At 43.7% G+C, this 24320-nt stretch overlaps 1 protein-coding gene across 1 annotated transcript; it reads left to right on the top strand.

Annotated features, from left to right (window-relative positions):
• Positions 1-9635: 9635 nt before the first annotated feature.
• On the top strand, positions 9636-23602 carry T265_01674 (hypothetical protein; the record flags this gene model as incomplete). The annotated part of the gene is made up of 2 exons (XM_009165740.1): positions 9636-9837; positions 23478-23602. 2 exons carry the CDS (start codon positions 9636-9638, stop codon positions 23600-23602), a joined length of 327 nt encoding a protein of 108 aa, XP_009164004.1.
• Between the last annotated feature and the right edge of the window lie 718 nt (positions 23603-24320).

Genomic DNA, 24320 nt, shown 5'->3' with positions numbered 1-24320 from the left:
TATTCTTCTGCATTCCTTGGTGGTTTGTTAATCCTTCTTTTATGATCACTGATTCTGGTGTGCAATTCCCTGGCAGTTTGTCCTATGTAAACCTTAGCGCAACCGTTGCAGTTAATTTTATACACACAGTCCCTGGTTTTTTCAACCGGCAGGGGATCTTTGATTTGCACCAAAACTGAGCGTAGCGTTTTTCCTTCTGAAAAGCTACTTGAATTTTGGCTAAGTTCAACAGTCTTTGAATAATCCCCGAAGTTCCTGCTTTATATGGAATGACTGCTGTGCCAATGCATTCTTCACTAGGTCTAGATACTGGATCCAATATCTTTTTTAGTTGACGCTTAATCAGATTCACTGGGTGTCCTGTTTCTTGAAGTTTGTTGGCAATCTCGATTTGAGCTGCCGTTCGGTCGATCTTTTCTGTGCAAATCAGGGTGGCATTCACACTTTTCTCTTTAAGTTGCAGATTTTTTAAAACGTGTTTTAGAACACGAATTCTGAATCAGTTTAGTCTTTTATGACGTAGTTTTCTGGTGTACTCCAAACTTTGTCATTTATCACCGACTGATTTCCATCATAAAAGGACACGGTGAAGATTAAATCTGAGTAAACAAACCTTGTAGACGTGTGTACACAAAGAAGCAGACTTGATAAAGGGGTTGCGGGGGCGAACGTATTTGGATAACAACACAGGCTCTGTTAGTTGACACTCAGAAACCAAGATCAACAGATCATTTGAATTGGGCGGATCAACATTCTGTACAGTAATGCATTTTCACTATGGGGTGTATGTGTGACAAACTGAATGGAACAGTCATGCTAAATGATCACGAATGTTCAGAGTTAATACCGGAGTTAATACTATTAATGTGTATGAACGCCCCATCCTGGACCTCCCCTCAGTTGTGACTAACTCTCGTGTACAAATGCAGTCATTGCACTCCTGAAGCCTGGACTGAACTTGAATATCTGGCCAGTGCATGAAATCACGGTTGACATGAGGTCACAAATGACTGAGTAATAGCGGCTCATGGCTTCCCAAAATCAATTTGAATTACGTTCACATTGCTTTGTTTCTCTTCCATCTAGATTCCAGAACGTCAGTGCAGAGCTAACAAACGTCCTGGAGCTCTTCTCGTCCTCTGGACATCTAACATCTGTATTATGTATGATTCGCAGTTGCTGTACCTTAGATGTGAGGCGTTGAAACCATGAGTCTAGGTTGAATACATGTGGATCAGTTTAATAGTGAGTGATGGTCAGAACTATCAGCATTAACCAATCGTTTACAATAGCTTGTATCTTGCCAAATAATGTGATAAACTCGCGAAATGCATTAAGGTTTAAGCAAAGAGAAGATGTTTTCTATCCCAACGGCGATCAGTCTCTTCGTAGCGAGAAAGCATCAACTACAATCTATGCAGGGGTTAACGGATAGTTTTCCACCCGTATCGTTCTCGCTCGCGCCTATCCTGGAACAAGTGTTCTGGTTAACCCATCCCAAAACGAGAGAGCACCCCACCCCTGACCGTTCAAGGGGGTTGAACCCCGAATATTTGACGTGAAAAACAAGCGTGTTACAAATACTGCGCAAACACACGCTGGACCGCACTGAGCCAGGTGCAATTGGTTTGTACGACCTATCGAACGACTGCCCTGTTTGAGCTGACTGATCGAAAAGTTTGTTAGGACCAGCCATAACCAGCATACGGCTCTAACCAGAATAATTGCATATTTTTCTGGGTGATTTTTCAATTCGGTTTGTCCGCCACGTACGCCACGTCCTCTTTTGACTTGTGCAAGTAGCATTAGGTACCTGCGCACACCTTATGCCCCATTGAAGGTCTCACATTTGCTTGGACTGTGGTATTGGAAAAAACAACAAAACAGTGTCAGCTTGATGAAATCTACTCATCTTTCGTACATCGTCTTCCCCACTGTCGTCACATACTCGCACATATGATACAGTAAAAAAAAGTTGGGCTGAGATGCACAGTAGAGAGAATGCTCATTTATTGTTTTGTGTGTGTCTGATTTGAAAAACTACAAACAACAGAAACGAATGAATTTGATGAAGCGATCACACTAGGGTTTTTGTAAACAAGAAGAACATAGTTGGATCGTGGGAACAATCAGTCGGAAAGAAAAGCTAGTTTCGTTGTGAGGGCCGCTATCGCCACACTGGTTCCCAGAAAACCAAATGATCGGCTTGCTGCATTACAGTTGTCTGTACCACAGATGCAGAGTTCTGAAAAGCCTCCAAGCGAAGTGCGCGTAACACACTGGAGTTCTTCTGGTTCTGCGCCTTCCGATGCACAGAAACGGCGAACCAGAATTACTTCTGTGGAGTATGAAAAGAGAAGTTACATTATTGGAAATTCCGTTTGGAATGCCTATTCGTTGATTGGTGTTTTCACTACAATGCGTGCGTCAAAAGGGCGTGCTCAAACACAGTGGACCAATCATGTACGCGAGTGTATTCGGTTGCACATATTGCCACGCGCAACCACGTGACCATGTGATGTGAATTGCCTGAGTGAAGGATGAGTAGAGATTGTCTTTTCTGAGAACAAGCTAAGTACACAGTTGATCAGCTGATCATGACCGAACATCATAAGCTCTGACTACTGACCGGATTCGATTTGCCCTGGACATTAGTAGTCTATGTCCTGCTGACGGTTCCAAACAACGATGAAACAGATGCGCAATGCACCTCAGTATAGCTTGGTTTCAAATACAGAATGAAATCTCTATCAACGTTCCAAAAAGTTAACAGGACGTTTTTGAACATTATTGTTTTTTAGAAAAACACACATTTTCAAATCAATTTGATTTTCATGAGAGACTCAACTTAATCTCTCGTTTATGATATTCTACAACTGAATGTGCTGCACACAGGTCGCCTCATGATTCAGTTTGCACAATATTTGAGATATCGCAGTATATTTTCATGAAGGAAACTACTCATAAGGTTGCTGAAAACCCAGTCGTGGGCTGTCGAAGAGTTTCCAGCAATATTGTGAGTAGTTTCCTTTATGAAAATTATTGTTTTTTGTTATACATAAAACTCGGCACCATACAACATTACTACTTTTCAGTTTCTCGTGAACATTTGGGTGTATATATAATTTAACGAGCTCAAAACCGTAATGAGGACTTCACAGCCCTGTTGTATGAATTCGCTCCAATCCTAGGGTGGATACAGAAAATTGAGTCTCATGTTGTCTTGCGGAAACAACTCTAGTAACCCAGGTTCATCCGAGAGGCTGCGTCAGCTGGATCCACATCTGTGTTATCGACCGTGCCGCTGAGTCAGTGACTTAGTACGAACCTGACCCACACTTTATGTGTTCCAGTGAGTCAGCCACCAACCTCCTCTGTCGACACTATCGAAGAAATTGGTCGAATTCAGATTGAGAGGGATTTGTCAGGACGAACAACAGGGAGTGTGGATATTTTGTTGGAATCGGCAGCGATATCGTCGGTATGGTAGTTGATCAGGTGGCTGTTGATCTGTTCGCCGAGCTTGGCAATTGATTTGCAAACGTTTCGTCACCATTCGAGGAGAAATCTTCAGTGCGCTGAAGATGTCTCCTGTATCTTGTCTTAATGGTGATGGATATTAATTTATGATCAAACAGTATATATATAATGTAGTAGATTCAAACTTCTTTAGAGATTCCCTAGTTGTGAACTGGCTGCACATTGCTTCTAGACTGCTCAAAATCGACTGACTTCAAAAAATACGATCATCTGCACACGAATTTGGCTTTGACAAGAAACTCAACTGGTGGCTTGCCTACCTGATGAACCCCAAGAAGGGCCAAGCCAGTCATGGGCTGTCGAAGAGTTTTCAGCAACAGTGTATTATGTCTAGGCTGCCTTCACTTGTTGGATAAAAACTCAATTTAAAACACTACGGCTTCATGAAGGCTATCGAGGGAGAGCAGGGAACCAAGTTCGTAGCTCTATTTGCATCTTTTAATTCCATGAACTGAGTTGTATTTCTGGTTGACGGAAGTCCACACCTGTAGCTGAAAGATCGACTGAGCCAACGTCAACTACGGGGCACTAGTTTCCTGTACAAGTCAAAACGCCGATGGGTCATTTCTAACCGTCATCAGTGCCACGGTATTTCTTTCTTGTTCAGTGTGATCCGCCTCAACGACGTTTTTGATCGTTTCATAATGCTCACTGGTGCTATTTGTAGCTAAGTTCCTAAGGCGACTCTTTTTTTCGAGGAGTCATCCCACCTAAGATGATTTCCATAGACACGATATCAGTTGGCAGAATGTCATTAGTTACGGCTTTGGAATAGCTAATACGATTGGTTGTAACCTCTAATTCTGTAGCTTCATGTAAAGAACTCGATGCTTTCCGCATCCTTAACTCAGCTGACCTGTTTTCACATCAGGTTATGTTGCCGTATTATCACGTGTACTTTTTTGAGATAACTGACAATACAGTTGTTGAAATCTAAAAAAATTGAAATATTGATATTTCTTAATTAACAAAGTACCGTTTTTCTCCACTCGCTTGCTGTTGTTGCTTGCTTGTTGTTGCTCCCGGCTGACTGCACTACGGACCACAGCCGGCATGAGGAGTGTTAGTCTCCCTGGCACAATAATACTGAATAAATATTGAATACGAGAAATAAACTGATTCGCAAATCAACTTGGTTTTCACGAGAGAAATCTCTCGTTTATGATATTCTACGAGAGGTTCAGTTGAGTCTCCCGTGGAAACCAAATTGACCTGCAAATGAGTGTATTTCTAGAAAACAACCCAATTTGGGTTTAAGTAGATCATAAGGATGACGGAAACTCGGGGACTGCGCCTACCTGATGAGCGCCAAGCAGAGCGAAACCGGTCGTGGGCTGTCGAAGAGTATTCAGCAACCTTGTGAGTAGTTTCCTTTATGAAAATATTGAATACGGTCCAAAGAAAAAGATGGGAGGTTNTGGGCTGTCGAAGAGTTTTCAGCAACCTTGTGAGTAGTTTCCTTTATGAAAATATTGAATACGGTCCAAAGACAAGGATGGGAGGTTGTGGTCCGGGTTTATTGCCACATAAGGGTGTCATCTGAATCGAGACGGGTGCTTTTTGGTTGTTGAGTCATTCAGGTAGTACACGTTTCTCGAATTGCCTGTTCTAAGCAACAAGGATCTAAGTAGGTTTCCGGTAAATCTGCTCTAAACGTACACGGATTATCGAGTGCGAATGGGGTCAGATGGAGGTCGCATGTGTTATTCACTTGTTCCAGGTTGCTGTGCATGTTTAGAGGCGGAGATGATGATACGGAGAAACAGATTCCTCTCCGTATTTGTACCAAGTTTTGTCCGACTACATACCACTGATCGACACTCCCTGGGTTTCAGGGACAACGGAGGACTCAGGTTGGAAAACCATCTTCCAATGCCATCATGAAATTTGGTACATACCTACTCGGATGCGTATTAATCAAAAGCAAGCAGCTATTCCGACAAGACACTTCGAGAACATGCATGCATACTGTACAATTTCAAACATGCATTTGCCCCAATCAGATAGGAGAAGAACGCCAAGCCAGCTGTGCCCAATGTTTACAGAGTGAAATACTTACCTTCAACATCTCCTTTTGGTACCGGATGAGCCACAAATGTGGTGATTTTTCCGCAACCTCTAGGAGCAACATCGCCGTCCATGGGGCTGAAGGAAAAGAAGAGTTACAATTTTCATAGTCGGCACTTCTCTGCTTAGCAAGTCCTTACTGTTCATGAAAAACCGTTTGTTCTATTATCGACGTAAGCGTCATGTATGGAACTAGATGGATGTTCATGGAAGTCCCTCAGACTGAGAAGTTCTCCAAACTATCAATAAGTACAAACAGTACCAAACCGAACAAAGTGCCCCGATTTTTACCGGATAATTGATCGCGATTTGACGCTGAAGCGTTGTAATCAAAAGTGACCTAGACAACTTCAGTGCGTTTTGAGTGAATGCGCACGGAACTTAAACTGCGGGGCACATGACTGCACTTGACAAGGCAAAATTTCAGACTCATTCCAAGATGTAGACTGCGAATACGAGTACGGTATAAGACGTGCTAAATCAGTGATAGAGGATATTAGCAACAGTGAGTTAAAAGGCTGAATTATCCCACAGCCTTTTAAGACAATCGGTATCTACGCTAGCATTCAAAAACGCCTCAAGGACTGATATTCTCTTCCTTGAGTGACTTACTAAAACATACCTAGTAGGTAGTTCTCTGTGTTGGAGAGGTGAGACCGTAAGTGATGAGAGTGGAGACGTTCGTCGAGGGAGTTCAACGCCTAAACAATGGGAGAGCACTTTCCATTCGACAAAATAGCAGAACTAATATCCGAAAGTGAGGCTATTCAGGAATTTCATCTCTTATGAGAAACCAATTGCTTATCGTGATGAACAAAGAAATCAATCATTCGTCTATGTAACAGGGATTGCGTTCTGTACAATGCCGTCATAACTGATGACACCGATTGCTAGTGCAAAGGTTCAGGGTCGCTCGGGCCAGTACACTTCGTCCGATGTCTACTTGTTCGCCATTATCGTTACACTGCGTATGTGAAATCAATGTGCAATACATAATCTTTCTCAACTTCAGTTACTGGGTCAAGGTGACTTTTGTGGATCAAAAGGGCTTAAGAAACGGAACAACTCTGAGGCTACCGTTGGTTACCCTACACAAGAATCCTGATGATCGCAAGCGGAATCGGGTAGAACGCCTCCAAGAATACTTCTTGAAAACGAAGTCCCGTTTCGAGTAAAAGTAAACCTTGAGATGGCTTAGTGGTTGAAGTGTGAATGTAATGACTGGAAGGTCCATAGTTCGATATCAACCTCATTCTCTCGACTGCTCCTGTCTCAAAAAATCGGTATTGTGATGTTTCGTAAATGGCAACTGATGGGCACTCTAAATAAACGCCCTTCCAGTTTCGGTTGTCCTTCCCTCGGCAATGCACATCCGCCTGGACGAACAAATTACTAAAAGCCTAACGTGATCATCTCCCTTAAATAGACAAGATGACAGCACCTGTGAGCTTTGAGATGCCCAACCAAGTTTTGCACTCAACTTTTGGATAATATTCACTGATTTAGTTGTTGTATGACTAGTCCAGTCCAGATGGTTGACCGCCAAATCAATATCAAACTATTTTTGGATGGCTGATCGATAGATCAAGCGATTGTCTGGCTGAGTGAATGAAGAAACCTGAACTACTAACATTTTCTCCAATCGCATACCCTGTTTCAAACTCACCAAGGCTTGAAAAATCTCGTAGGTTCATCAAGGCACTGTCGACGTTGCATTTCCTGTTCTACGTAGGTCTTGTCGCTTGTCTCCGTGATCGGATCCATTAGACACTGCGCGCAGCTGATATTGCGAATTGGAGTGAAACCTTTGGCGGGCGGGACGACGGTAATTGTGAGCAGAAGTTTAGTGTTTGTAAAACTCGGAGATCATAAAAAACTTTCCTCTATTGAGAAATGGTTAGTAGATATGAATAAACACATAAATATCTGCACAGCCAACCCAAAAAAAATTCTAACATTCTATATCCACAACGCGGAGAAGTTACCTTTGTGCGACCAGTTATCGATACCATGTCACCTCGGTCTAACGATCGCGGTCTTGAAGCGAAATAATTCTAGGGAACAGCTGTCTGAGGTAGACCCTATCTAGTTTGTGAGTGTATGATAGTTTTGCTGGCCGCTGAATTCTGGGCATCATCATCATCATTGACGGGAACACCCGATGAAAACGCTCGTACTTCATTGCCATTCCAACACATCATTTCTTTACTAAACCCTTATGATGCAAAAAGGATTGAGGCAAGGAGGGAGGGCCTAGAGCTTGCCTGAAACAAACACACCCAGTCAGACAATCTGAATAGGACCTGAGAGTATGAATTTCACAGACATCGATAAACCACCCTATTGATCTATGTCTCCGGTGAAGCAGGGAGACTGTGCTTATGGTCGTTCACGAGGACTAGGCTGAAACTATATGACATTCTGAGTGAAATGGCGTTGTTGTTCCGCTCAGGGAGAATGGTCCCACCCGAGCGCGTCTATTTGGGCGACCAGAGTTTCCCAGGCTCAAACGTGAAGCTACGGGAGAAATATGGATCAAGAAGCGTCAAGCACCTCACGAGCAGATATTACAGACGGCGCTCATCTTGGCCTGTTTGTGTGTATGTGTCCACTCAGCCCATACCATGCCGTGCTTTCTCCTGTATACCAATCAGCTTTCATCAACATCGTTCATGGCTACATAAACAGGATCAGGCTTTTAGATCAAATATCGTTGAACTCTCGAGCCCGAAGGACAGAATTTGTAGTCTCAAAGATGGGAGTGAATCTGAAGGAAAAGGTAGACACTTTTCACTAGAAATCTAACAGATTCTGGGTACGTGAGAACATTGAAGCCGGTATTGGTCCACAAAGAGCTTTCTACACCGAAGATGCCGTCAACAAACTTTGAACTCGACCCGATTTGGCAACCACTAAGATAAAGAAAATGCCCGAACTACAGAGCTCAAAACTGCACAAGCTTCCAGAAAATGAACGCGCAGAAGTAACGGGAAAGCCCAATTTGAGCAGATAAATCCGTTTGACTGGAATATGCAAATAACCAATAAATTAAAGGAAACCGAGTGCACCTAATTAACACATGGAAGCAAGAGAATCGGCTAAGATAATGAAAAAGCAGACGGCGCGACGAATCACGTTAACCTGAGAAGGTCGGACCATAACGAAGTGCAAATTTAGAGCGGGTCAGTCGAAACGAGGAAGGAAAACTGGTAAAAATAAAAGGTATTTGGGTAAGTAAACAAATCAATAAACTTACGTGGAAACTGTCTCCCCATTAGCCGCTCCCGCCAGATGCTCATCAAAAGCCTCACAGACGCACACAGCAAAGGAGGATAAACCCTACTGACCTGACCTCGCATTGATAATGTCTTCTCATTTGATGCTTAAGCGTGTGTAAGATCAGCGAACAAATAAACGGCCACCCGGTCAACAACCAATTCTGTGCTACCATTTTAACGACGCCTACTACTGATGAGGCATGCGAGTAGTGTGTTGCTTGTTATCCAAACTCCGCGCATCCGATTTGGTCAACAACCAATTCTGAGCTACCAATTTAACGACGCCTACTACTGATGAGGCATGCGAGTAGTGTGTTGCTTGTTATCCAAACTCCGCTTCCGCATCCGATGGGGAATGAAGGCCACTGCGGAACTTATGGAACCGCTTCGCAGTGTTCGTTCATCATTCTTTATTAGAAAAACAGCGCCCAGCTAAGTTCAAAAGGACGCTTGAAAATGTTCACTTTTTAAAAACTCTGTGCGTATAAACTATTTACTTTAATGTCTGATGGCTTGTAACCGGCTAGTTCGTGTTTGTTGGTAGATAGACCCGCAGCAAGGCGTGCTTCTCCCTGCGCATATTTACAACCTTCCTCATCCTTGCAGTCATTCTGTTTTGTAGAAGAGAAAAGGAAACAGGCCAGCTGCACCTGTGAGCCTAGTTCGACCTTGAGATTTAGCTGAAGCTGTCTGACTCCTGTTGTGAATAAGGGAGGTAGTCAGATAGCCAGAGACGTTGAACGTTACATAATGATACTTGGGGATAAGGGATTTATCAAAAAGGTCAGATTCCTGGAAGTAACCTCAGAACGCCCGGAACCTACTGCTCCACCTAAATCACAACAGGAAAGCCGGCAAGCATCCAGACCAGTCAATCATTCAATCAATTCAGCAAAACTAATGAGTCCTCATGCACGCCACAGAAGCACAATCGAATGTGATCAGCGTTCAAGTATGTCATAGATGCACGATCGATGTTGATGGGTGTTCATTAACGCCTATCGATCAATGTCAGAAAGCCCCCTTTAAATAGCGTGGGGCCGTCGTAACTTTTGCTATTGCACTCGCACGCACTCACGCTCTCGCACTCGCTTGTTCCCTTCTTTGAGTCTTTTTCAGACACCGGGCACTGGAGCGGGTCAGTAGCAGATACCACAGGTAGACGAATCAGCAGATATAACAGAATTTACCTCAGATTCAAAAGAACTTCTTGTTCCTGATGTTTTCCATCTGCTTGTGCATTCTGCTTTCAATCGGATTGATGCTCGGGTCTTTCCCCTTATACTCAATGGTGCACAGGAGATCAGTGTGAGCCAATATTGCAAAGTATGATGGAGACCATTTTTTGAGGAAAATACCTGAGGACAATACTCATTGGCAGACCGTGGTTAGTTGTCATACATTGTTGGAGTTAACATTGCATTGCTTCGCACGCTGGCACATTGTCTTTTCAAAAGGGCAACGCGAGCAAGAGTTCTTACAATGCTCGTTAGGGAGAGAATAGTTTGGGGATAACATCTGTACTTGTAAAGCGGATAGAATGTCAGGCACCAGTCGAAGCTTCAACCGTTTATCTTCACTCGCCGTACAATTGTTCTTCCATCCGAGGACATTGGTCAGTATCACGGGTTCGAATCTCACACTCATCGTCTGTACTTTTTTTTGAAAAAGTCGTCCCTTTGGTAGTACTAAAATCATCCCAGGATACATAGTTCACTAGATATCATCCGAAGCCTCCTCGTGTTAGAGGTCTTTTCCACAAATATAAGATGAAAGTTGGCATTTGGTATCATAACTGGAATGTCCATTTATCGACTGTCCTTCCTGAGTTGGCCGAACTGGCAGCGATCAGCAATTGAAAAGAGCTCCGACGGATTAAAGATATCCAAAATTCAGCGGTTATATTGTTGGTTCAGTTCAGGGACCTTTTGTAATAACACTGATACTTTAAATGTTGCATTGCTAAAACTTGCAGTCAACGATTGGTTCTGTTCACTTTATATGGAACGCCATAGCATTGAGCAATATGGATGAAGGGGTAGATACCGAACGCTGAAACCTCAAAATCTGTTGCTTCTCTGCGCTTGGAATCGGGGCTTCCTCTGGTTAGCGAAGCAAAGCCAGGTTCACAGAACAAAGCTGGATATACAGTTGCACTGAAAGCAAGCAACGTCCCATCTACCCATGGATACTCATCCGCACTCGCCTAACACCGAAGTTCTTAATAAAGTGCCTCCGAAACCGATAGTCTCCGAGTTCCATAAATTGGACCACGTTGCATCACATTTCACTCTAACCGTCCGTTAGCGTGGCTCGTAAGTGCTGCAGCCACTGATATCCATCATGCGCGCACATTATGCGTAGCTTTAGAACTGCCCTCTCTTTATGCCTCCGACCTTCCTCTTGTCGTTTAAAGCGGACTAAGGTGCGCACACGCTGTCGAAAAACCAATTTACGCCAAATGGTCTGTGGTACCAAGAACGACTCAGCTAAACTGATATGACGGAGAAATTTACGAACACGTATCAGCCGTAGCATCTTAGCATGAATCCAATGTTCCCCCATAACAAATAACTAGCCGTATAATCCGTGAGTTGAGATTACTAAGCGTAGCATCTTAGCATGAATCCAATGTTCCACCATAACAAATAACTAGCCATATAATCCGTGAGTTGAGATTACTTCCGTAAAACTGGTTTTTGGAACGTACAAATTGCTCTCCAACAGGGTTAAACATGGCTGTGCCACCTGATCGATTGATGTAGCCAACAGAATTACAGATTGACCTGAGAAACCGGTGGCTTGGGCCTGCCCGGATGGAAACTCTGAGTTGTGCCGCTCTTCGGCCGACCTGAGGTAATAAAGCGACTCCAAGATAGCGGATACCCAGTGGGTTTAATTAAGCGGCAGCTAAGACGGGTATTGGTGCCAACACCAAGGCCCAACAAGGAGTGGATCGGAACAGCGGTCATTCCATACAAAAGAGGGACATCTGAAATCATTAGAAGGGTACTGAATACGGCTAACATTAGAGTAGCTTTCCAGAAGGGGAAAACTTTACGCTCGGTGTTGGTGCATTTGAAGGATCGCCTTCCGGTTGATATGACTAGGAACTGTGTATACAAAATAAAATATAACGATTGGACGAAAGTCTATATAGGTCAGACAGCAAGGGAATAGCACATCAGAATCGATGAGCATAAGCGTTCCATTAACAGACCACCGAGAAATGCAGAGGAATACCTGGCGTTAGTCAAAGATTCACCAATGACAGGGCATGCGCTGTAGACACTGGGCATAGGATAGATTTAGAAAAGGTGGACATCCTGAGACGGAGTTTAAGATTCACACCAAAGCGACTGGTGGCCGAGGCGGTGGAAATCGCCAAGCATCCCAGTGTGAATAGAATAGAGGGGGTAGAACTTGCAAACGTGTGGAGAGCGGTCTTAGATCAGCCGAGATGACACGATGTGGTGTGCAGTTATCAGCGAAATGGTCTGGGTGTAAAAGTACAAAATCCAAGCAGAGTTAGATCCAATTAACCACCCCCAACTGCATCCCTAAACCAATCGTCACTTTGATGAACACAGATGAACGAAATCTGTGAACAACCCCAAGAGGAATTTTCGATTAAGGTGTCCTAGACTGAAAAAGCTAGGACGAAGAAATCTTGGTTCGTCATAAAGACGAATCCCCCTAACCAATCTATCGTATGTTAATCATCCCCACTAACCAACAAACCGGAACATCAGACTGAACACCCCGCGCTGATCAAGTCGGCTAGTCATAAGAAATCTCATGGATTGGTTCCCTGACTACTTTAAAACCTAATCAACCTACTTTCTTACTCACTTGGCCTGACGAAACTTTTGTGTCAGAAGCGAAACAGTGCCCAGCAATACATCCATCGATTGTTTACCAAACCTCTCTGAAACGGTTACGGAATTTCTCTCATCATGCACCCTGACGAACAGTTATGCCTTGCGTGCGCGCGATCCTATTCAACGATCCACACACTATATAAGTTACACACTAGGCGTCTCATAAAAGCAACTGATGTTCCACGTGTTCAGTATGATCCCATATGCTAAGACACAACTGACATGAATTTGGCTTCAGCGCATTTCGGTTGAAAGCCTGAGGAGTTGAAAGAGACATCGGAAACGGTCAGACACACGGTGATATGTAGTCTCGGAGTTGAGGTTTGCTGAGAAGGCAGTTAGGTTGCTGTAGGCACTTAGTAAGACTGGTGACATTGGTCCACTTTTGTCAAACTATCTGCACAAATTTCGCATCACCATCGTGGACGTCTGCAACGATACTGTGCACATTGATTCGTTTACAGTTCTGCAATTTACATCAAAATTCGTTACAGTGTGGGTACAGTGATGAAGCTTGTGGTTCAGGATGAAATCTGGTCGAATAAAGAGTACCAACGAATAAATCTGTGATTCCCATTCCATCCTGAAAGTTCAAATCAGCTATCTAGTGGGAACATGTGATAAAATATGCATTCTTATCGGATGACCGAGACTTTATTGATTAGAACTCAGAAGGAAATGACACTCACATGTATCTTTGAGTTATCTCAGAAATAATTCGTTGGTTAACCAGACTAAAGCAAATGCTTTCACATGTCTTTCTCGATGATAGAATGACGGCTAACGCAACCTGACTACAACAGTCTGTGCTGTCTCGAATGCGTTTTAAAGAGGACCTTCAAACTATCAGGCGCCACTTTATAAATATGCTAAACGAGTGACCTCGGTTGGTTCATAGGGGTCAAGTTACATTTGGCTTCTGTGGTTTGAATGCAGAGGGCTAAATGCTCAGACAGGCGCCGAAATGTAAACCACTCGCAAATAAGTGCACGGATGAACGTTACAAGATTTTGAACTGACAATGTCATTCAAATTTGAGTTGAGCAGATGGGTGCTAGCAATTTGGACCTCTAATTGTACCGCACTGAGACACAGAGTGAGACAGTCTTTGTGGATTATTTGAGCGACAACTCGACGGGATAATTCCGCCTTCTCTGTATAACTCAAAACTGATTGGCCGACTGCTTTCCAGTCAATCTTATTGGGTTTACTTCCAGTCACCCTTCTCCCGACTTTTCAATCAATCCACTCTTTTTACTGGCGAACGAAAAGAACTTGTTACCAAATATACGCTCATCTGCAAACTAATTTGGTTCTTTAGAGAGACTCACCTGGAACCCAGCTGAATCTCTCGTTTATGATGTTCTCGTTCGTGGGCTGTCGATGGATTTTCAGCAACCTTATGAGTAGTACATTACAAAGAACTTGTCAACCTTTGGTCATGCGAAACGCATTCAGTTTCATAACTGAGTAAGTCTGTTTTGTAAACTGAACACTCGCCAACTCCCAACCCCGACCCGCGCTCCAGTTTTACTACCACCCTGACCGTATACGAAAACAACCAAGGAGAATAAACGTGATGAAACATCACAAACGAGAGATTCAGCTGTGTTCCAGACGAGTCTCTCGAAAAACCTAATTAGCTTGCAAATGAGTGTATATTCTCTAATTTCGTGCAATTTGGTTTCAAGTCGGGCATAAGGTTGACGGAAACTTGGGGACTGCGCCTATCTGATGAGCCCCAAGAAGGGCGAAACCGGTCGTGGGCTGTCGACAGAATTTCAGCAACCTTATGTGTAGTACATTACAAATATACACATGTATCGCGATATCTCGAATATCGTAGCGACTGAAACATGAGGCGGCCTGGTGCAGCAAATTCAGTTGCCTGGAAACATCACAAACGAGAGATTCAGCTTAGTTTCAGGTGAGTCTCTCGGAAAACCAGATTTGTTTGCAAATGAGTGCATAATTGCTAAATGTGATGAACTCAAACGGTGAAACACTTATCACAGGCCAGGCAACTGTGATCTTTAGGTTTCATGCGGTGCAGCCTGGACGCGTGAAGTAGACCGGACCGCGGACTGAGTAAACTGTCCAGCTCCCTCAAACTGGTCTATCGACCACTCACAGCTGCGTTCACTTCAGCATAACCGCCCCAATGGGCAACATGGTCGAAATGTGTCCGACCTAACCCTTTCCTACATCATGCGCCAGTCACTCAACAAGCTTATTTTAGCACGACTGCACAGGGCGCTTTGTGCTACCGATTGCTTTGTGACACTCACTTACACACGTTATATCGTTTTAATGTCCTCGAAAGTGATAACCATGAAGTGGGAGCCAAATTTTAAACGTATCGGTGAGTTATCGTTTGGCAGTTTCCCTATTCATACAAAAGCTTCTCCAGATTAACTCGGCAAGTTTGGCCAAGTTTTAAGACAAAGGGAGGGACAATCAATAAAACCTTGAGGGATACTCGACAGCATACAACCGGCTTTGCTCTTTTTTGGGTTAAATAGCTAGGTGCGGTCCCCGAGGTTCCGTCCACTAGATTGCCGGAGCAGTTGCCGAAATAAAGTAATAAATTAATTTGGTGTTAAAAAAATCCCACCTGAATCTTGTGTTTATGAATAGACTGCACACACATTTGCAAATCAGTTGAATGCTGCATATGCATTTGAAAAATATCATACACGAGAACTGCACACACATTTGCAAATCAGTTGAATGCTGCATATGCATTTGAAAAATATCATACACGAGAACTTTAGAAGCGGTCCAGGTGAGTCTCCGATAAAACCAACCTTAATTTGCAAATGAGTATGTCTCGCCAATCAGGAAGATCTCTTTCGATAAACTCACTAACTCGGTGTTAACTAAATGCTCTAAGTTCTTGCCAGCTGTCTTACGACCGATATGCTAAAGGGCCTGGAACAGCAATTTATCATAGAGATTGCTGTATTTTCATAATCTCGCAGGACGGTTTTTGGACATTACGTAATATATTTCCACTGGCATATTGGTTCTCAGCTATCAATAACTTTTCAGCCAATTTGACAAAGTTACCCTGTCACCGGAGGGAGAAAACCCAGGTCTCAATGGCGTCATGGAGTTAATTTCGGTGGACTCGAACCCCGTATGATCACTGCGGTGTTACTGATATCTAAAAAACGAAATCGAAAGAAATCGATTCGGTGGTAAGCCTAAAAAGCAAGTACGGACATTGATGAATGCCCTCATCTGTTTGAACGACAGAATGTCTGGGTGAAGCAGATCCTTAATCACTAATCACCAAAAAAATATAACAACCAACTCAGAAGAAGGGTAATTTCGCTGAAATGTGGAACTTCCTCCTGAGCAGTCATCACTCGAGGAGCCAGTCCGTACGTGACCATGTGATATGGTTTTTCCTTTATTGAAGGATGAGTGGTGTTATGTTGTGTCTCACTGAGAGCTAATCACTGCTGATCAGCCGCTCTTGGCCAAACAGCTAAGTGTTCAAACATTGGCCGAACGGTTTCGGTTTCAAAACTCTCACGGTTTCGTGAAATGCGCACTGCTGATGATTCCACACATGGACGGAACAGCTGTATAGTGCTTTTCTCTAATATGAAAGTAGGCTTTCGTTGTAAAGTGAACTAGTTCAGTCGTATAGCTGGGAATCGTTGATGCCACATCTCGCAGATCACATTCACACTAGTTATAGCACCACGGAAAGAATGCCCATAGCTGTTGTTCGAGGCTCTGACTTGGTTCATGGGATGACACATGTGGCAGACTTGATCGAAACCTGCGAAGGAAGGAAAAACCTAGAGTTCAAACAAAATCTTCGCTTCCAAAAGCATCGTTGGATGAAATAGTTGATATCGGATCATGCAATGTGAGCATGAGATGAGTGGAAATCTACCCTAATTGTAAGTGAATTAAACTTCTGACCAGCCGCTCGTGTCCAAAAGGTGTGGCATTTATCTACTGATCGGATGGTCACATACTGAATGGCAGTTCGCAATGAGCTTCAAAAAAACGGAATAAAAATACTGTAAACCAAAAAGGGAGTGGAACGGGAGAGAAATAAATGAATAGTGTATTTATCTGGTCGACTGAGTCTGTTTAATCCCGTTTTAGATTGCCACACTAGAAAGGAAGCTGAATCCCACGTGACAGGTCTCAAATGATGCCCCGTTACTGGTCATCGAGACTACACATTCTGTTACACCAGGATTGCATGAAATGTTCACATCCTAACCCTCATCAACCGAGTCGCAAGTGTCTTGATGAACTATGAGTAATTATCCTGTCGGAGAACGGCAATTCAAGTTTAGGGGATTCAGACGTGAAGGCTGTCCTAATTACCCACTTCCCCAGAATTGAGTTGACCCTCATCTAAAGTGGGAATCATTCGAGGGCTGCTCCACTTTTCAAACTACTTCGCATCCGTCAACATTAGTCTTATCATGTGTTCTGGATGGAGGCACCGTTGATGTACTAGTGGAAAACGAACCGGAAATTGACCCTTAGATCCCCGTGTCTTCCATATTTTTCGGGTCATTGTTGATCCAAACAGATGTAGCCGAACCCGTCGTCACACAATCTTCAATAGATGCTATCTCACAGACGTACACATAGGATCATGTACACGTCACAGGTCTATCAGGCGAGCAATCTAACCCACAACTTGGCACCATATAGATCAGCTTCTGTTGCAAGATGAAATTCATGGTAAGGGCAAAATGGAATTCCCCAGAGATTCGTTTTAAAAGAGACCATGTTGAGATGTGAGATATCCCACGCATGAGCAATTGCAACCCGTGTGTTTAGTCAAATATGCTGACTGTTTTAGCCAATTAGGTTAGCCCCTCCCCCATGTGACATAACTTGCCGGACCCCTGCAAGTCGGCCGTCATTCACTTGTCATAGGTAACATCGCTGTGATAACCGCTGAGCGGGGCAGGGGACTGTCCATTCAATTACATCCTGAGTTCGGCTTTCTTCAAATTGGGGCTTGTCTGGCTCGGAACGCGCTGGTAAACGACAGTATACTGCGTTTTTCTTTTGCCCTGGCAGTCTGTAAGTGCCAAATTTCGTCCCCAATCGATATCCTCGGATAAAATCTTGTGATTTTCCAGAGGTATCTTTGACAAAACCACATATTTTGCGAATCTCCTTATTTTTACGGCACTAAAGAACGTTTCCGACGAACAGACCAATTCGATCATATCAGAAGGAAGCTTGTATTTCAGAGGAAATAACAATCTTTATCTTGAGTTGATTTGCTCTTATATCATGGTTGCTAAAGAGGGTAAGTGCTGTTGCCAGTTCCCTGGCGCGGCGATTCCCCCTAGGATTGTTCTGTCCTCTTTGACCTGAAGCGACTTTTGCCACCACTTCCTATTTACCTCTAAAAACAACCAATATTTTTTTAAAAGTACTACTCATAAGGTTCCTGAAAATTCGTCGACAGCCCATAACCGGTTTCGCCCTCATTGGAGCTCATCAGGTAGGCGCAGTCCCCCAGTTTCTGTCAACCAAATTGCACGAAATTAGTGAATATACAGTCATTTGCAAGCTACTTCGGTTTTTCGAGAGACTCGCATGGAACGCAGCTGAATCCCTCGTTTGTGATGTTGCCAGTACGACTTTTTTTAAAACGAAGTGAGTTGCAGCATTCAGATGGATCAATTAAAGTGATAGTTCAAAGCATTCACTTCTCCCACAATGGTATTGTCGTTCATTCCCATGACACTGTATGTGGCGTCTTTTGACACTGCAGTTTTCAGAAGAATCAACGGAAACCAAGCTGAATTTTCAGGTTATGATATTCCCCAAACGAGTGTACTATATAAAGACCGACTTATAGGTCAAGTACCGCACTATATTTTCTTGACGTCATACTTTTTTTCAAAAGCAAACTGTAAACTCTTCGATGGCCCCAAGACGGGTTTCGCACTGTCTGGTCTCGTCAAGTAGTCACAGTCTATCAGCTTCCATCAACTTTATGTTGTATTTGGACATCCATTTGTTAGCGTTCCTGTTGAAATATTAATAAAAAATCTACTTTAAAGTCTAGCATTGGATTGCCACAACTCGATTATTGTTCGGAAAGGTTGGATCTGGTTTAAGCCCATTTAAACAGCCTAAACAGTGCCATGTAGGATTTCGGTGTTTTCAGCGTGGTTGACCCAGTATCCTCTGCACACCTGATCCAACAAAGAGCCAAGAGTCAGTGCGAACGAGCATTAGTTAGGCTATCAGTTTTGGAACTGAAGGTATGCCTGCTACTCGGATCGGTCACGTGCTGTGCCCTGTAGGGCTTCCAGCAACGTTCAAGAGAACGCGAAGATACTCTTCAAGTCTACATTCCTGGATCAGTGTATGGTTCTGCTGTCTTCGCACTACCAAAGGTCATATGGGATGGGGAAGGGTTGGGTATAGAAAGTCGACAGTGTTACGGTGCTTAAACCACTTCTATGGTAGCTTTCTGGCTGTAACAGACTTGGATCAGGAGACAGACAGTCGAAAACCACCGCATGTTTTTAGCGAATTTGGCTTTGACGAGAGACTCATCTGAACTTCGCTGATGTTGTTAACTAATTTTCAGTGTGCTGCAGCAGGCCGCCTTGTTTTAGTTGGCACGATATTTGAGATAACGCGATACACTGTAGTAATGCACACTAATTTTCAGTGTGCTGCAGCAGGCCGCCTTGTTTTAGTTGGCACGATATTTGAGATAACGCGATACACTGTATGGGCGTAATGCACTACTCATAAGGTTGCTGAAAACTCTTCGACAACTTGGGATTCGAGATTTCGACCTTCTCGGAGCTCATCACTTAGTATCCATTAGCGTCAGAGTCTAATTGAATACCAAATGAGATGGAAATGGTGAAACGCGTTTTTTTGCAAATAGTTTAGTGTTACCAGGATACTGAACTGATATTGTTTCGGTTGGTACTATATTCGAGATAACGAAGTATATTTTCTCAACCTAAACCACTGTTTTTACGATATTTGGAATATCGAGGTGGCGTGTGCAGAGCATACTCAGTTGAACAAAACCGAAGAGGAGATATTCAGTTGAGTCACCCCAGCAACACCTAAGTGTATTTCACCAAATCAGTAGTTTCTTCTTGACAAGCAATGGCTTGACTTTAGAACGCTGTTTTTTTGGCGGGAACCGTTGTCTGAATGCACTACACTAATCAATAAAGCTCAGGACGGTTATGTTCAAACAAAACGTTCGGTAGCACTGTAAAACGGTGGGCCAAACTGATGATGATTGGGTCGATCTCACCCTCACAAGCCCTATGTTCGACAATATAACATTTTGATCGTCTTCGCAGATTTTTGCCTTCTCACAATTTCGTGAACAGTTCTTCCAAGAAAACTGTGGAATCGTGACTGGACTTTACGTCATATAGTTTGAATGGGTCAATCTAATTCGGACAGCTAAACAGCGTACAAACCCGCACTTGACCCAGTTGTACGCATTCGCCACGTCCTCCTGATATCCTCGGCAGGTAAAACGTCGTTTAGTCTCGCTTCCTCTCACCTGAAATGCATTTTTCACTGCTCTTGGTCTGCATGACAGCAGACTGCACTGAACTGTGACCGGTCTAAACAAATGGTTGTCGGGTTGGGATATTTTCTAAACAGGCAATACGAGAAAACACCAAAAGACTAAGTCAACTATTATGTGGAAAGCGCTGACCTGTGGTTTTACCACTGGTACGCTGTTTGGGGGGGACTTTGAGGATCCTCATTGCTGTGAGGGAATCACTGGTCATAATGATAGGCCAGGGGTATTGTACGTTTATCAATGGTTGCGTCATCATCACCAACATCATCGACAGCATAACATCAGTGTTCAACACTGATGCCTCGCTGCCTTGAATTATTGAGGCAGTCATTCAGAGATGTGAGGGTACGTCCGCAAACCCAATGAATCTCCCCAGAGAACCGTCACTTATTCATGAGCATCCATTTCGTGTACTAGATCTGGCCAAGTTCCCTTCAAAAAGCCGGTAAACATTTGGCAGCTTGGTTGTGCTTCATTTGGGTGAAGTAAGTTTAACGTTTTTCACAATCAATATGTGCATACAAAGCCGGCGATTAAGTACGCACGGACGGTGTTAAAGATCAACCGACTCAGAGGATTTTTTGCAAGATTTTGGTCATCCAAAGGCCCCTGTTAGATTCCTGCACCAACGTCGTTATCTCTGATTGGTCTCATGGAAAAAACTGAGGGCTAGCCTTGACTTATTGTGAAAAATGTGCTCGAATCCTACAGCCCAGAAGGTGGTCCTTTGGGAGTCTGTGTAAGTTCGTGAGCGCCTGATTCGTTTAAAATGTCAACTCTCCGAATTTAAGCGGAAGCGAAGAACTTCGGGGGAAATACGTGTTCCACACACAACAGTAACTAGACTTATCCGTTTCGACGACATATGTACTCGTACTGTAACACGTGTTTGCACCTGCGTGGAAGGTTGCGCCGCGGTTGCACTTTGCGTGCATGTAACCACTATCTCACCTGAGTTCAAATCGCGATATCCCGTCAAGACACTTAGAAACGCTGCAGCCATTCACTGTTCATCATCGACTCTAGGAGAGTACGTCTGCCAATTCCATTACGAACCGGTTGTGTCGAAAATTCTGTCACATAATGGAGAAGTTGTGACAGTTCACCTGACCAATGATTAGCACATCAAGTTCCTGCTAAGTAGATAAAACCATCAACCTGTCAACGATTCATCCTACGGTATCCTGTCATCGTAACTACCTTTCAGTTTCTGGCGTTAGCAGCCAACTACCAAGGCAACCCAACTTTCATTCTTATCTTATCTTGCTTGAAAACGATTGCTAGTGAACTTTTGTTCTCGTTTGTTACTCCTGAAATGTTCCCGCCAATAGGGCGAAACTGCCAGGTGGTGTAATTTGCCAATGTCGCGAGTAATAACTGGTGTTTTGATCTTGGAGTTAATCGGCTGTTTGTCACTTACTTCTTTGGTAGGGTGTAAGGGGTCGTAGTCCGGCTACGGTTTGTGTTAACACACACAATATGAAGCTTATAGTCCCAAGATCGCGCAATCCAGTCTGAGTGAAGGAGAGCATGTGGAATCGGAGAGCAGTTCCGAACACCTGATCCACTATTTCAGAGCCAAGTGTCACTGAATGGTTGGGTGTGGCAAGCCCAGTCGTTCGGGTATGCGAGGGACGTCCTTGCCCGATCTGATCGATGCTAGCCGGACTTTTTGATTGGTCAACTGCAATTCGAGGGCATGCATTGGCCCGATCTAAGCCGCAGGCTGATTGGGTATCCTATCAGTTGCGTGGCTGGAAAAAAGTACGCTGGGCGTGGCGGAAATCAGGGCAGAAATGTTGACAGACCAATGGGATTAGCGCGGTGATTGTGATTTGTTTTCGTTTTGCTTTGCCGTCACCTTCATCAAATTCGGAAACAGCTTACTGAAAGTATGTATCATCTGAGCGCGTTTGGACTCCATAAGTTTTCATTCTGATGTACCTAGGATTTTGTCGTCTTTGCTTGTCAATTTTGGGTGCTTTGGACAATGGCACATAAAATAACCTAATTGCAATGGTAGCCGTCAACTGGACGGCATGACGTGATAGTGACAAACGTGATAGTGAGACAAAAAACCGAATGTTGCACATCATTCGAATCGTCAATTTCAACTCTCAACTATTGGAGAGGACCAGTGGAACAGTGACATTCTCTCGCTGTTATTAAGTAAACCATGCGAACTGGTTAGATTTTTTTCGGATAGGGAGTTAGAAGTTGTGTACTATGCGCAGTTAATTAGGAGAAAAATGTTGAAATCCACTGTTTACTACACACCACACAACTTTTCTATTGACACCATGGTCTTTTTGGACCCACTTTAGAGCCGTATCTGGCTAAAGAGTGGTTCTCGGCTGTCCGCTTCATACAACACCGGGTGACTCTTTTAATCCCTTCGATTAGGCCTTCATTGATGAACGTGCCAAAATGTTGCCTTACGTAAGGGGATTCACTTTATGAAACGTGCACCAAAGACCTAACTACAGAGAGCCTGTATAGATTATTTCTCCCCTGATCTCCTCATAAACCGACAATTTTCTGCTCCTTCATTGGTAGATGAACCCGCGAAATTGAAACGGAGAAATTCGTGTAGTTATGAAAGTCCTTACAAAAAACCAACTCCCGGCTAGGAAACCTTACCAAGGCAAATTGATTCTGGGTGTGCGCTATTTGAGGAAACGTGGCAAGTGAGCTCCCCTACACATTCGCTAAAAATTCACGTATGTATTCTGACAATGGATTTCCCGTTCATACAGTCTTCGGTACGATATACAGTTGAGTAATTAAGTGAAACATGTAGCAGCTGCATTTTTAGCGTGAGCACTACTCATTTGTCCCGAACTGATAAAAAATGAATTGCTCAGCGCAACACCCTTTCGGTGCCTAACTGCCATGCCATCAGAAGGGAGCACGAGGGCTGGGATACTGCCAGGTTGCCCAAGCCTAGACAGGGGAAGTTGAGAGGCAGAGATCGGATTCGCTCCACAGACTTTCCGGGCTCTATATTCGCGCTCTCAACACTTAGCCACCCCGACCCCCCTTTGCCTCTAAATCAATCATCGCTGAACGAGTCCATGATGGGCAAATGATCTGAGTAAATTCTGTTTTCTCACCTTCAAATTCGTTTTACAGAGTTCAAAGCTCAGTGTCAATCATTGACTAGCGTTCGCTCACTAAACCATACAACAAAACCAAACCGCCGCACTCGACTTACATCTGCACAGTTTAGCAGCGAGCTGACTGAACTTCTTAGATAGATGAATTTCCCCATGTCCTGCTCAGTGGCCCAGGTGGCTAGCAATTAGGTTAAGTTAGGTGGCACGACGTAAAAGCGATCGTAATTTAGAAGCACACACTATCTGGGACCACAAATTCACAACAGGCGTTTTTAATGAAATACGCACGTAAAGTACATTCCAACTCCACCTCACTTTCACCTCGTTTTACACCCTGGGGTGTACTTACACCATTGCGCGATTTCATCATCCCGTTCTAAAGATTATGGCATCCAACCACTAGGTGATGCGGCCCTGTTGCCTGCAGACACTATCGGGGAGCCTATAAATCTACACGACAAAGTTCACGAAGTTGTTGAAACCAACTACAATCAAGTGAAAGCCATGAGGTGAGGAACAGCAAAAACACCTTGTTTACAGGACGTAGCGCGCAGTTTTAAGTGAGTGCTCACCAATTTCTAACCTGCCAAGAAAGAGAAGGAAAACTGTTGTTGAGTTTACACGTAATGTCAATAAGAGAATGTATATCTATAAATCGACCAATAGTAGTAGTATCATAAATTTTTTTCGGTCAGGAAAGAATACTTCTGGTCATGAAGTTGCAAAATAAGAATCCCAAAATTGCGCAACTGAGAGCAATTCAATCTACGGTTGACTGATGTTCATTCAGTCCTCTCCCGAATGTTCAAGGCCATACACAATTTGTAGAATCCAGAAGTAAAACAACAGAATAAGGAAA

The sequence above is a fragment of the Opisthorchis viverrini genome (assembly GCF_000715545.1).
Source record: "Opisthorchis viverrini unplaced genomic scaffold opera_v5_18, whole genome shotgun sequence".
Taxonomy (NCBI): domain Eukaryota; kingdom Metazoa; phylum Platyhelminthes; class Trematoda; order Opisthorchiida; family Opisthorchiidae; genus Opisthorchis; species Opisthorchis viverrini.
Note: the sequence above shows the minus strand (reverse complement) of the source record. Positions and strands in the feature narration are given on the sequence as shown.